Consider the following 12,496-nt stretch of genomic DNA (forward strand, 5'->3'; position numbering starts at 1 on the left):
TTTCTGCTCTGTCTGTCTTGATTCCTATCAGTCAAATTAGATCAGTGTGTGTTTGTTCTTTATTCAAAGGTCTTTTGTTTCGCTTCTCCTCTGTCACTTTTTCATTAAGTTAAAGTGATTAAATAACACGATTTATCTTCTCTCTTCCTTAATGCTTTCACTTAGTGGCTTAAAGCAAAGGTAAGTACAGCCTTACACAACCCACAATGCTTTCTGGCTCCTCCATCACTACCACTGGTTCTTTATTTCCATGCATCAAACTTTTTTGTAAAATTTTGTGTAATGAACATTATAGTGCATTTTCATAATTCAATATGACAATATAGACTTTTTTTCATTTATTTGTGAAAAACTGGTACTATTATAGGAGTGTAATGGCTTCGTAAAATTCTGCCTGCATACAACACATCATAAAACCATCATATTTTACTGTTTTGTTAAGTATAAATATTTCTTTGTAGTTTATGTTTACAGCTGATTAGCATTTAGAATAAACAGATATTATCATGACTGTAAATGTTGTCATAATGTTGTTTTCCCTGTCAAATGTCTTTCAGCAAGGGAATAACCAGCCAGCTCGGGGAGGTGGAGGAACATTATCCAGGACTAACCCACCCACACAGAAGCCCCCAAGCCCACCCATGGCAGGGAGAGGTACCCTGGGGTAAGTCACACTATATTACACTTTTCATGTGTCAATGCTGTTTTAGTGTACCTCCATTATTAGAATGTTATAAAATATGCTGTCTTATGTGATTTTGTTATTTATACCGTCACAATTTTTGTGTTATTAGGAGTCTGGCATCTGAACATAATCATTTTTCGTATGTAGTTTCTACTGTAACAAATGTGTGTTTTTGTTTTTTTCAGACGAAACACACCGTATAAGACGCTGGAGCCGGTCAAACCTCCTGTGGTGCCTAATGACTACATGACCAGTCCAGCTCGCCTGGGCAGCCAGAACAGCCCAGGACGCACTGCCTCGCTCAATCAGAGACCCCGAACGCACAGGTACAGCTCACACATGAGTTCACAAGACAACACAGGTCTTCTGATGGGACTGGAATATACACTACTGTTCAGAAGGTTGGGGATTTTTATTTTTGAAGAAATTAATGCTTTTATTCAGCCAGGATGCTTTCAGTTGATCTATAGTGACAGTAAATAGTTTTATAAAACGTAATAAAAGATTTATGTTCAGTTTTCTGTTCATCATAGACTCTTAAAAATGTAATATGGTTTCCTCAAAATATTAAGCAGCACAACTGTTTAATTTAATGTGAAACTGAAGCCTGGAATAACAGCTGCATCACAGGTATATATATATATATATATATATATATATACAGTCATGACTAAAAATATCGGCACCCTTGGTAAATATGATCAAAGAAGGCTGCGAAAATTAATCTGCATTGTTAATCCTTTTGATCTTTTATTTTAAAAATTCACAAAAATCGAACCTTTCATTGGAGAATAAGAATTTAAAATGGGGGGAAATATCATTATGAAATAAATGTTTTTCTCTAATACACATTGGCCACAGTTAACGGCACCCTTTTATTCAATACTTTTTGAAACCTCCATTTGCCAGTTTAACAGCTCTAAATGTTCTCCTGATGCCTGATGAGGTTAGAGACACCTGACAAGAGATCAGAGACCATTCCTTCATCCAGAATCACTCCAGACCCTTTAGATTCACAGCTCCATGTTGGTGCTTCTTCTCTTCAGTTCACCACTCATTTTCTACAGGGTTCAGGTCAGAGGACTGGAATGGCCAGCAGAAGCTTGGTTTTGTGCTCAGTGACCCATTTTTGTGTTGTTTTGAGGTTTGTGTTTGGATTATTATGCGGTTGGAAGATCCAAACATGGCCCATTATAAGATTTCTAACAGAGTCAGTCACTTATTGATTTTTTATCTGTTGATATTTGATAGAATCCATGATGCCATGTGACTAAACAAGATGTCCAAGACCTCCAGCAGAAATATAGGCCCACAACAATACAGCAGTATATATTCGCATCAAGTTCAAGACACTGATGCTTGCATATAGAACAACCACTGGCTCAGCACCCGTTTACTTGCACTCTCTATTAACAAACTACATCCTCCAGAAATCTGAGATCTGCTAGTGAGCGACGCCTCGTGATACCATCACAGAGAGGCGCAAAATCACTCTCTAGATCATTCTCATTCACCATTCCTGGCTGGTGGAACGATCTTCCCACCTCTATCCGGAATGCTGGATCCCTGTCAATCTTCAAGCAACAACTGAAAACTCATCTCTTTCGACAGCACTTGACTTCATCCTAAACTTAAAAAAAAAAAAAAAAAAAATTATCTTTACTTATTCCTTCCTTTGGTAGTTTGTATTTATTTGAACAATGTCTGAGACTTGGTGTTGCAAGCACTTCGTATGTCTGATTGCCTCTTCAAGATTAATCGCTCGATGTATTCCCCAATTGTAAGTCGCTTTGGATAAAAGCGTCTGCTAAATGACTAAATGTAAATGTAAATGTAAATGTATATTTCATTGTACACATGGGGTACTTTTTATCCCTGTGTTCAAACCCATCTTGAGTGTTTGCTGCTAAAAAGCTCATTTTTTTCAGTTTCATCTGACCATAGAAGCCAGTCCCATTTGAAGTTCCAGTGGTGTCTGATAACTGAATATGCTGGAGTTTGTTTTTGGATGAGCGAGGAGAATTTTTCTTGAAACCCTCCCAAACAACATGTGCTGATGTAGGTGCTGTTTGACAATTTTTATTTTTTTAAGGTTTTCTGACCCCGAGACTCAACTATTTTCTGCAATTCTCCAGCTGTGGTCCTTGGAGAGTCTTTAGCCACTCAAACTCCCCTCCTCACCGTGCATTAGGACGATATAGACACACGTCCTCTTCCAGGCAGTTTCATAACATTTATGTTGATTGGAAATTCTTTATTATTGCCCTGATGGTGGAAATGGGAATTTTCACTGCTCTAGCTCTTTTCTTAAAGCCACTTCACTAATTTGTGAAGCTCAATTATCTTTTGCTGCACGTCAGAAATGTATTCTATGGTTTTTCTCATTGTGATGGATGATTAAGGGAATTTGGGCTTTGTTTTCCCTCCTATTTATATTTCTGTGAAACAGGAAGCCATGGCTGGATAATTTCATGTTCATAATCACCCTGGAGTGCTCAAAATTGTGAATATGAATGGGAATATACTTCAGAGATATTTTACTTATAAGAATTACTAGGGGTGCCAATGTGTATTTGAGAAAAAAACATATTTATTTCATAATGATATTTCCGCCCATTTTAAATTCTTATTATCCAATGAAAGGTTAGATTTTTGTGATTTTATTTATAATTTTTTAAATAAAAGATCAAAAGGATTAACAATGCAGATGAATTTTCACAGCCTTCTTTGATCATATTTACCAAGGGTGCCGATAATTCTGACCACTACTGTGTGTTTGTTTGTGTGTATATATTTATTTATTTAAATTGTTAGAATATTTCACAATATTACTGTATTTTTGATCAAATAAAAATAAAAAATCGCACTAACCCCAAACTTTTAAATGGTAGTGTATGCTGAAGTCCTGAAGTCCTGAAGTAATGTCCAGTTCAATTTATTTAGTCTTTTACAAGAGATAGAATGTAAAAACACTGAACATTGAATACTGGGTTTTGCGGTGATATTTTTTTAAAGCTTGCAGTTGTGAGATAAAAGTCAAAGTTACAAGAAATAGTCTCAATTTTGAGATATAAAGTCACGATTATGAGAAATAAAGGCCCAGAAATTAGCTTGTGTGTGTGTGTGTTTCTAACCTTTAAAAATGATTTATGTTGGTGCAGCTTTGGAACATCCCTAAACTCTTATAATCTCCATCTTTATTTCCTTTTCCTTTCTTAAAACGCTGATGTGTCAGTGAAGTTATGGCATTCACTTATACTTATTTATTGGTCATTTTTAAAATTCTATGGCGCTGTTTAAATGAAAGTATAAATCTGGAGGTCTTCTCTATGCTCATAAACTTGATTCACCTGTCATTGCTTTCCCAGCGGCCTCGTTATACTCACTGAGGAAAACTGAAGGTGAATGAGGTTAAAAATAACTGTAAATTGTTTCTAAACCTTTGATTTATCACATTTATTCTCCAGATTCAAGTTATAAAAGGTTTTGATAGTACCATAAATTACTTTATTGATGGGCTGAGAAATGGATGCCACTTTGTGATTTTTATGACAATGCTATTTTATGGTTGTTGGTTTAATAGCTCTTTGTAACCCATTGTCTTTCTTTGTCTCAGTGGCAGTAGTGGGGGCAGTGGCGGTCGAGAGAACAGCAGTAATAGTATGGGAATCCCTCTGGCTGTGCCAACACCCTCCCCTCCCAGTATGGCACCAGGTGACAGCTCACATTTTTCACAGTGGCCGTTAGCACTGGGCAATGAACAACAACATATCAAGATGATGATAAAATTTATGTCGATAACATTGATAATCAATATGGAAAAATTATCAATATGGCATATCGCCCAGCCCACTTGGCCATGCTAGTTTTGAAACAAGTTATTTTGGTCATTCCTCCCACCCCTGATTGAGTCATCTGTTTTTTTGTACTTCTGTGACTGTCCTTTTCCTCTATCCTGTCTGCAGTAGTTCCTCCAGGTCCAGGTTTGGGCCCAATCCCGATGTCTCAGTTTGGAACAATCTCCCGGCAGATCTCCAGACACAATTCCTCCACCACTTCTTCCTCTGCCTCTATGGTGTCAGCCACCGGCACCTACCGGCGCGCCCCTGCCAGCTCCTCCCAGTTCTCTGTGCCTCAGCCCCACCTGAACGGGGGTCCCACATACCCCCAGAACACAAGTGAGTTCAGTTCCAAGTTAGGGAGAGATATTTAGTGACCCTAAAAAGTATTCGGACCACTAAAGGGATAGTTCATCCAATTATGAATGATGATTCAAAAATAAAATTTTCCTGTTCATTTACTCACCCTCAGGCCATCTAAGATGTAGGTGTTTTTTTCTTTAGTAGAACAATAAAGTAGATTTTTAGCTGAAACCGTGGTTCTTCTTGGTAATTCAGAAAATGCAATTCAGCAGCTACTGTCTTACGGAGAGTCAAAAAAAAGCATATCAGGCCACACAAAATGAATACCCGTGACTCCTGACAATATATTGAGGTCTTATGAAGCGAAACAATCAGTTTGTGCAAGAAACTGAACATTATTTATAACATTATTATCTGTAGCCTCAGGCAAACGATCCACGGTGATGTCTGGTTCGGGCGAAATGAATGTTTTTATGTTTTGTTTGTTTCTCATGGTTTATGTAAAAAGGTGAGTTGATTAAGAGTAGTTTATTAACTTTATATGCTTTAGACATTGTAAAACACCTATGTTTCACATCATTATATGGTACTTTATTTATATAACTGTGGATATGTTACATCATTGATTGATTACGTAAACAAACTGGTTAATCAGTTATTAGAACCTATTTATTGAAAGGAACTGTCTGAAAGAACCAGTTCACTGAAAATAATCAGATTTCCCTGTTTGTCTGGATTGCAGCTAATAATGTTGTAAATAATGTTCAGTTTCTTACACAGACCAATCGTTTCTCTTCATAAGACCTCAATATGTCATCAGCAGCCACGGTTATTAATTTTAACTCTAAAAATGACAGTAGCCATTGACTTGCATTTTATGAATCACAAAGGACTACCGTTTCAGGTAAAAATCTTCTTTACTGTTTTACTGAAGAAAAAAAGTCGCCTACATCTTGAATGGCCTGAGAGTTAGTAAATTAACAGCAAAATTTTGTTTTTGGGTGAACTATAACTTTAATTTGCACTTTAAAATGCCTCAATGCCATTGCATTAGATAACGAATATCAAGCTCAAATGTGTAATTTCTCAGCCACTAGCAGCACCAATCACTTCTCTGTAATAAATGAGGTTACTGGCAACTAGCAGACCTAGTAACCGATGATCTGCCTGCTTTTCTGCTTTTCTGCTTTTCATCTCTTCATGTCACAATAACTCACAACGGCTTTTACCTTCTGTCTGTTTATCTGCCTGTGTGTAACTCTTTGGGCTTGTTTTTTTGCCTGTTATCATCTGTCTGTCTGGCTGAATGTGTGTGTGTGTGTGTGTGTGTGTGTGTGTGTGTGTGTGTATCTGCGCTCCGTGTGACTCCAGTGTCTGTCGCTCCACCACCTCCTCCCTTGGCGCAGCTGACGCCCCAGATTCCTCTCACTGGCTTTGTGGCCAGAGTTCAGGAGAACAGTGAGTAATGCACACAGAAGCTTAGTGCTTAGACCTTCACATATGGTCTCCGTTCACCTACCTGCAGCCTGCACTGAATTATTCTCTGAACCTGAAATTTTATATTTAATATTTCTATTTATTAAAATATAGATATTTTTAATAAAATTTAAACTGTAAAGTCTCTTCTTTGATAAACATGTTTTTAATTTCTAAATTAAAATGATTTTTGGGGGGCAAAAAGTTAAAATTTTCAGAGTGGTACAACAGTCCTGATATCATAATGAAGAAAAAATCATTAGAAACAAGACATTTTTAAAAGGTGTCGGTGTTATTGGCGTTATTGGCATCTCTTTTTATTATTTCTTAGAAAGAATGCAACAAAAATTGATTGAAACAGTTTCGTTACAAAAAAAAAACATTAAAAAGTATTTTCTTAGCATTTTCTTGTACCCGGGAATTATTTGATTGCATGAATAAAAACAGATTTCTTTACTTTAAATGTAATGCGTACTGTGCCATCTTCAATATTAAGAGAAGCATTTCTAAATTTAGGATTCTGATGTTAAAATTTAATTATTCAATTCAATTCAAGTTTATTTGTATAGCGCTTTTTACGATACAATCGTTGAATTATGTCATATATGATGTCATAGTGAGGGTTTCTCCCCTTGTTTGTCCTCCAGTAACAGACAGCCCGTCTCCACCCCCTCCTCCGCTACCTGAGGACACGCCCTTGTTTGAGGAAGCAGCTCCACCTCCTCCACCTCCACCTGTGGATTATGAAGAAGAAGACGCAGCTCTGGTGCACTACAATGACCCCTATGCTGATGGAGACCCTCACTGGGCCCCAAAATCCTACATAGAGAAGGGTAAGAGAGCACCCTCTGCCTTTGAGCTGACATTTCTCCCTCTTCAATAAAGGACCTTCATAGATACGGTAGATAGATGGATAGACAGAAAGATAGATGGATACACAAATGGATGGATAGACAGACAGACGGATGGATGGGTAGGTAGGTAGGCAGGCAGATGGATAGACAGACAGACAGATAAATGGATGGATAGATATATAGATGAATAGATGGATGGATGGGTAGGTAGTCAGGCAGGCAGGCAGATGGGTAGACAGACAGATAAATAGATGGATAGATATATAGATGAATGGATATATAGATAGACAAATAGATAGATATAGATGGATAGATCGACAGAAAGATAGATGGATAGACAGGTAGATAGACAGATAGGTTAGATGAAAGACAGACAGACAGACAGGTTAGATGATAGATAGACAGACGGACGGATAGAGAGATGGATAATTAGACAGACAGAAGGATGGATGAACAGGATAGATGAATAGATGGGCACAGATGGTATATAGATGGATAAGTAGACAGACAGACAAATGTGGATGGATGGATGGATGGATAGATAGACAGATAGAAAGATGGGTAGACCGATAAATAGACAGATGGATGTGTAGACAGACAAGCAGATGGATGGATAGATTGATAAACAGACAGACAAATGGATAGGTATATGGATGTATAAATAATGGGGGAAAATAAAATAAAATAAATGGATAGACAGGTGATGGATGATGAATAGACAGGCTAGATGGACACAGATGTATTTAGATTTAGACAGGCAAATGTGGATGGAGTGATGGATGGATGGATAGACAGATAGAAAGGTGGGTAGACGGATGGATGGATGGATGGATAAGAATGGATGGGTGGATAGACATGATGTACAGACAGACGAATAGATGGATAGATAGTTGGATCGATAGACAGACAGACAGATAGATAAAAAGAGTTTCTAGCCCATGCCATACTAACCATGTCTGCTCTGTTTCAGTGGTGGCCATCTATGACTACACAAAGGACAAAGATGATGAGCTGTCCTTCATGGAGGGTGCCATCATCTACATCATCAAGAAAAATGATGATGGCTGGTTCGAGGGCGTGTGTAATGGTGTGACCGGACTGTTTCCTGGCAACTACGTCGAATCCATCATGCACTACGCTGACTAATGCTAAATCCCAGAGACGGCGTACAATGCAGCCAATCAGTGACAAACATTGCAAAGTGCATTAGGATATGACTGAATGTTTGTTTTCGTCCAATCGCCAATGTATCCAAGCATCTGCAGTGCTCAAGGTTTGAGGAGACAGAAGAATATGAAAAGAAACAAGTCTCACTGCTTTCTGGTTGGGTTGCCTCATATATTTTGTACATATATTACAGTGAGACGTTGCCTGTAGGTTGTTGCTAGTGTTTGTTTCTGTGCGTGGTTTGTCATCGTATAGAGACCCGTATTTGCCAAGTGTCAGCTAGGGCTAGTTAGTTTTGATTTTTCCAAAACCTTTTTTCTTGTTTTTTTTTTTTTAGCTAAACTGTCAAGCTCTTCCTTTACGTGAGGAAGAAATGTTTGAATGTCATTTCTGGAATACTATTATGCCTGGAGAATAATTAGGCAACAGTGTAAAACCTACGTTTCGCCTTCAGGTTTTGCTAATGTTTTCTATAATTTTACCTCATGACTTTAAGGTGAAGGAAAAGACCGATGCAGTAATGTGCAGAGATTCTCCTGCATATCAGACTAAACTTCATAAACCTGTCAAAAACCTGTCAATTACGAATTATATTTTGCTTCTAGACAATGATGCCTTTTTTTTTCTTTTTTTTTGCGTTATGGCATTATTTTCATGACAATTAAGCACATTTTCTCCAAAATTCTTACTATAATGCATAAACAAAAAATCTCATTGCTGTAATGTCTTTCTAGTACTGCCATTAATTTATGCTGATTTAAGTATGAAAAAATGTATTACAGTAATGATAATCAATAATAGGAATTGCCTAAGAAAAAAATGCCTACATTACACGCAAAGAATTCTTGATGGTCCTACAGGCTTCGTTTCCTTTATGCAAAACAGTTCTTTTTCTTTTGTGACCTAGACATGTTTTCATGAGATTCACCCATATACTGTGAGTATAAACTGTGCCAAGCTGGTCTTTGATGGTTGTTTTTGTTGAAACTGCTGAAGTATTGTGAACTTTATTATGTTGCACTGAGCGGGCGACACTGGCTCACTAGCGGAGCCAGTCTCTAGCATTGCCCGCAGATTCGAGTTTGTTACATAAAGTAGCAGAAATCAGTTTCTGTCATTGTATATTTCATGTAGGGGGACCATGCAAAGCTGAATTTGTCTTTCTGTTTTTGGCCAGTTCAGAAGTTTTGCTGAATTTAGATGATAATCCATAGATTTCTTGGGGGGTTTAGTGTATAGTACTGATGAATGTGAGCTCATAACTGTTAGCATGGCACAAACATCAAGATGACTCTGGTTTCTGGTTTTTAGAAGCGTCTCAAACTGCTGTTGAAGGCGAGCAGTGTTTTAATTTATTTAATCCAATGAAATATCTGTGAGAATGTAACTCACATAGAGCTGTCTGAACAATGACCACTTAATGTTAAGCATTGCAAGGCCTTGTCATATGATGTGCAAGTGATCTGTAATTTAAATGTTCCTTTGCAGATTATCTGCAAATAATATAATCTCTATTATCGTTTTGTATATATAATCTGTTTTTCTTTTTATGTACAGTCTCTTTTTATAATAAAGCACTCTCCTGTGCAACATACTGTGTTGGATGTGCTCAGATGCTAGGAAGAATTTGATTTTAATACAACACAACACATAAAAATAGCACATTTTTAAGCAACGTTTTAGTCAGTCACTGTCATGGAAATTTACAATAATCAATTATAAAACTAATCTGTCTTTCTACACCAACTCGGGGGGGAATTCCCGTTCCCAAATACCACAATCCTATACTTGGGCTAATTTCTCTCCCAAAGTATGGTGACGGTGTGCCGTCAAGAATCTATATCACAAACAAACTCTCCCGTTACTGGTAGGTTACTTACAAATTGTAGTCTGTTACTGATTACAAATTACCTGATGAAATGGTAGTTTAATGGAATTATTGTATTATGCATATTGGGTAATGTGTTCTATGTATTTATTACTTTTAGATTACTTTTGACCTAACTCATAAGAAAATATTTTCCATTATTTGTTATCAACTCCATGAAGAGTATTAAACATTACATTATGCCAGGCTTTCTCAAACTGGAGTTTGTGAATGAACTGCAGGGGGTTTGTTAGTTGATAAAGAGCAAATTAATTATTTAAATCATAAAAATGCCTAATTTGACGAATTAGCTCATTTTAAAATAATTATCAAAATAAACACTTAAAAATAGTAATATTTTATTAGTTTTTCTGCATGTCATTACCTGACATCAGAGAACTGTGAACATGTGACTGTGTTCTCAAATTACCAAAATATTAACCTAAGTAAATATTTAATGTCAAAGGGATTTGACTGCCAAAAAAAAGTTATGCATTCTGTTTGGTAAGCATGTGTGGATTACACTATTTGTGCATTTTGATTTGTGTGTTAAAAACAACAACAACAACAAAAAAAAAAAAACGAAAAGCCCTCCAGAGACATAAATAATTGTTTAAATGACTGAGTGACAATAATAATAAAAAACAATAATAATCAAATAAAATAATCAAAATGCGCTCATCAGACGTTGATTAGATTTGCATTGTGTGTACCTCCACATGTTGCTTTAGATCCTTTGCGGTCGATAGGAAACCTACTGATAGGGCAAACAAATACCATATGTGACGCTGGACCACAAAACCAGTCATAAGTAGCCAACAATACATTGTATGGGTCAAAGTGATCTTTAGGATGTTAAGTAAAGATCATGTTCCATGAAGATATTTTGTAAATTTCTCACCTTAAATATATTAAAACATAATTTTTGATTAGTAATATTGTTAGATCGGGTCTCCACGCCAGATAATACTTAGGATCCGGCCCCTGACGCCAGATCCCGTCAGAAAATATCAGTTTGTCCAGTAACAGAACAACTAGTCAGCAGAGCTGTTGATACCCAGAATGAGTGTTTAACAGTCTAACCGAGAAAAGCCAGAGAAGACCAGAAGCAGGAGACGAAGTGATGATGGTAAAAAGTAACAGAGTTTATTGAACAATCTTAGTTGCAGACTTCGTCTGACCAGCACAGATTCAACATTTATACCTGTTATACCAAAGCTGCTTCACAGCAACATCCCATAAACCTTGGGTTTCCATAAACATTCCCCCTTATCTATCTCTATTCATACAGACAAAACATTCATGAGACTGAACAACAATGAAAATGCATAAGCAAGGAAAAATTTATAAGAAATATGAAATATAGAAACATAATAAATTAATAAACATAACAAATTAATAAACAATAAAAATACTTAATATAATGATAAATGATAAAAATAATCAAATAATAAATCATATGAATGACTAATGATTATATATATATATATATATATAATGATTCTAAATGAATAAACACACACAATTTGCATTTGAGATCTAAGGGTCCTTCCCCCCCCCTTGATCATTGTATGACAAAATCAAATGATTATTAAGGGGAGTGAAGGACCCGACGTAACAATATGCATTTCTAAGGACTTCATTTGGACAGCTTTAAAGACAATTTTCTCAATAATTTTGATTTTTTTGCATCCTCAGATTCCAGATTTTTAGTCGTATCTCGGCCAAATATTGTCCTATCCTAACAAACCATACATCAATGAAAGCTTATTTATTCAGCTTTGATGAATAAGGTGATGTAGGGTGATGTAGAAATCTCAATTTTGACAAATTGACCCTTATGACACATATGGGTCACATATGAACAATTTACTGCCATTGTGTGAATAACGTATTTTGTAAAAAGTCAATATAATCTGATTATGAGCATTTTAAAATGTAATATCATTTAATTAGAGTGTTTAATTTTCGGAATCTGATTATGTAATCCAGATTACATGAAATCAGTTACTATTCAGCATCGCCAAAGAGCATCAGGCCTTTAGCATCTGTCCACTATCACTGTTTCAGCTCAGTGCAAAATCTGTAGTACTTCTTTTTCCAAGCCACAGCATAAAAGACAAAGAAAAATCAGAAACTAATAAAGGAATTCACAAAAATTCCATCATGCTTCAACACTTTCTTTGCCACTGTTTTAAAGAAAACATCAAAAATTCCCACCACAGAATCAGTTCTTCTAAATGGACAGCAGAGGGTGATGTGTGTCTGAAAAGGAAAGTCCATTTCTATAACCTCACAATGATTC

The 12,496-nt window shown here is 36.4% G+C and overlaps 1 protein-coding gene across 5 annotated transcripts in view; it reads left to right on the forward strand.

Annotated features, from left to right (window-relative positions):
• Positions 1 to 9,918, forward strand: part of abi1b (abl-interactor 1b) — a 26,475-nt gene extending 16,557 nt beyond the window's left edge. For 2 of the 5 annotated variants that reach the window (XM_058799150.1, XM_058799173.1), the window contains 8 exons: positions 166 to 180; positions 558 to 664; positions 871 to 1,011; positions 4,302 to 4,399; positions 4,651 to 4,863; positions 6,199 to 6,285; positions 6,951 to 7,136; positions 8,128 to 9,918. In XM_058799150.1, the coding sequence (XP_058655133.1) occupies positions 166 to 180; positions 558 to 664; positions 871 to 1,011; positions 4,302 to 4,399; positions 4,651 to 4,863; positions 6,199 to 6,285; positions 6,951 to 7,136; positions 8,128 to 8,303 (1,023 nt within the window). In that variant the 3' untranslated portion in view covers positions 8,304 to 9,918. The remainder of the gene's footprint in view (positions 1 to 165; positions 181 to 557; positions 665 to 870; positions 1,012 to 4,301; positions 4,400 to 4,650; positions 4,864 to 6,198; positions 6,286 to 6,950; positions 7,137 to 8,127) is intronic. The other 3 variants (XM_058799165.1, XM_058799160.1, XM_058799181.1) reach the window with 3 other exon arrangements.
• The last annotated feature ends 2,578 nt before the right edge of the window (positions 9,919 to 12,496 follow it).

This window comes from Onychostoma macrolepis, chromosome 02 (genome assembly GCF_012432095.1).
Source record: "Onychostoma macrolepis isolate SWU-2019 chromosome 02, ASM1243209v1, whole genome shotgun sequence".
Classification (NCBI taxonomy): domain Eukaryota; kingdom Metazoa; phylum Chordata; class Actinopteri; order Cypriniformes; family Cyprinidae; genus Onychostoma; species Onychostoma macrolepis.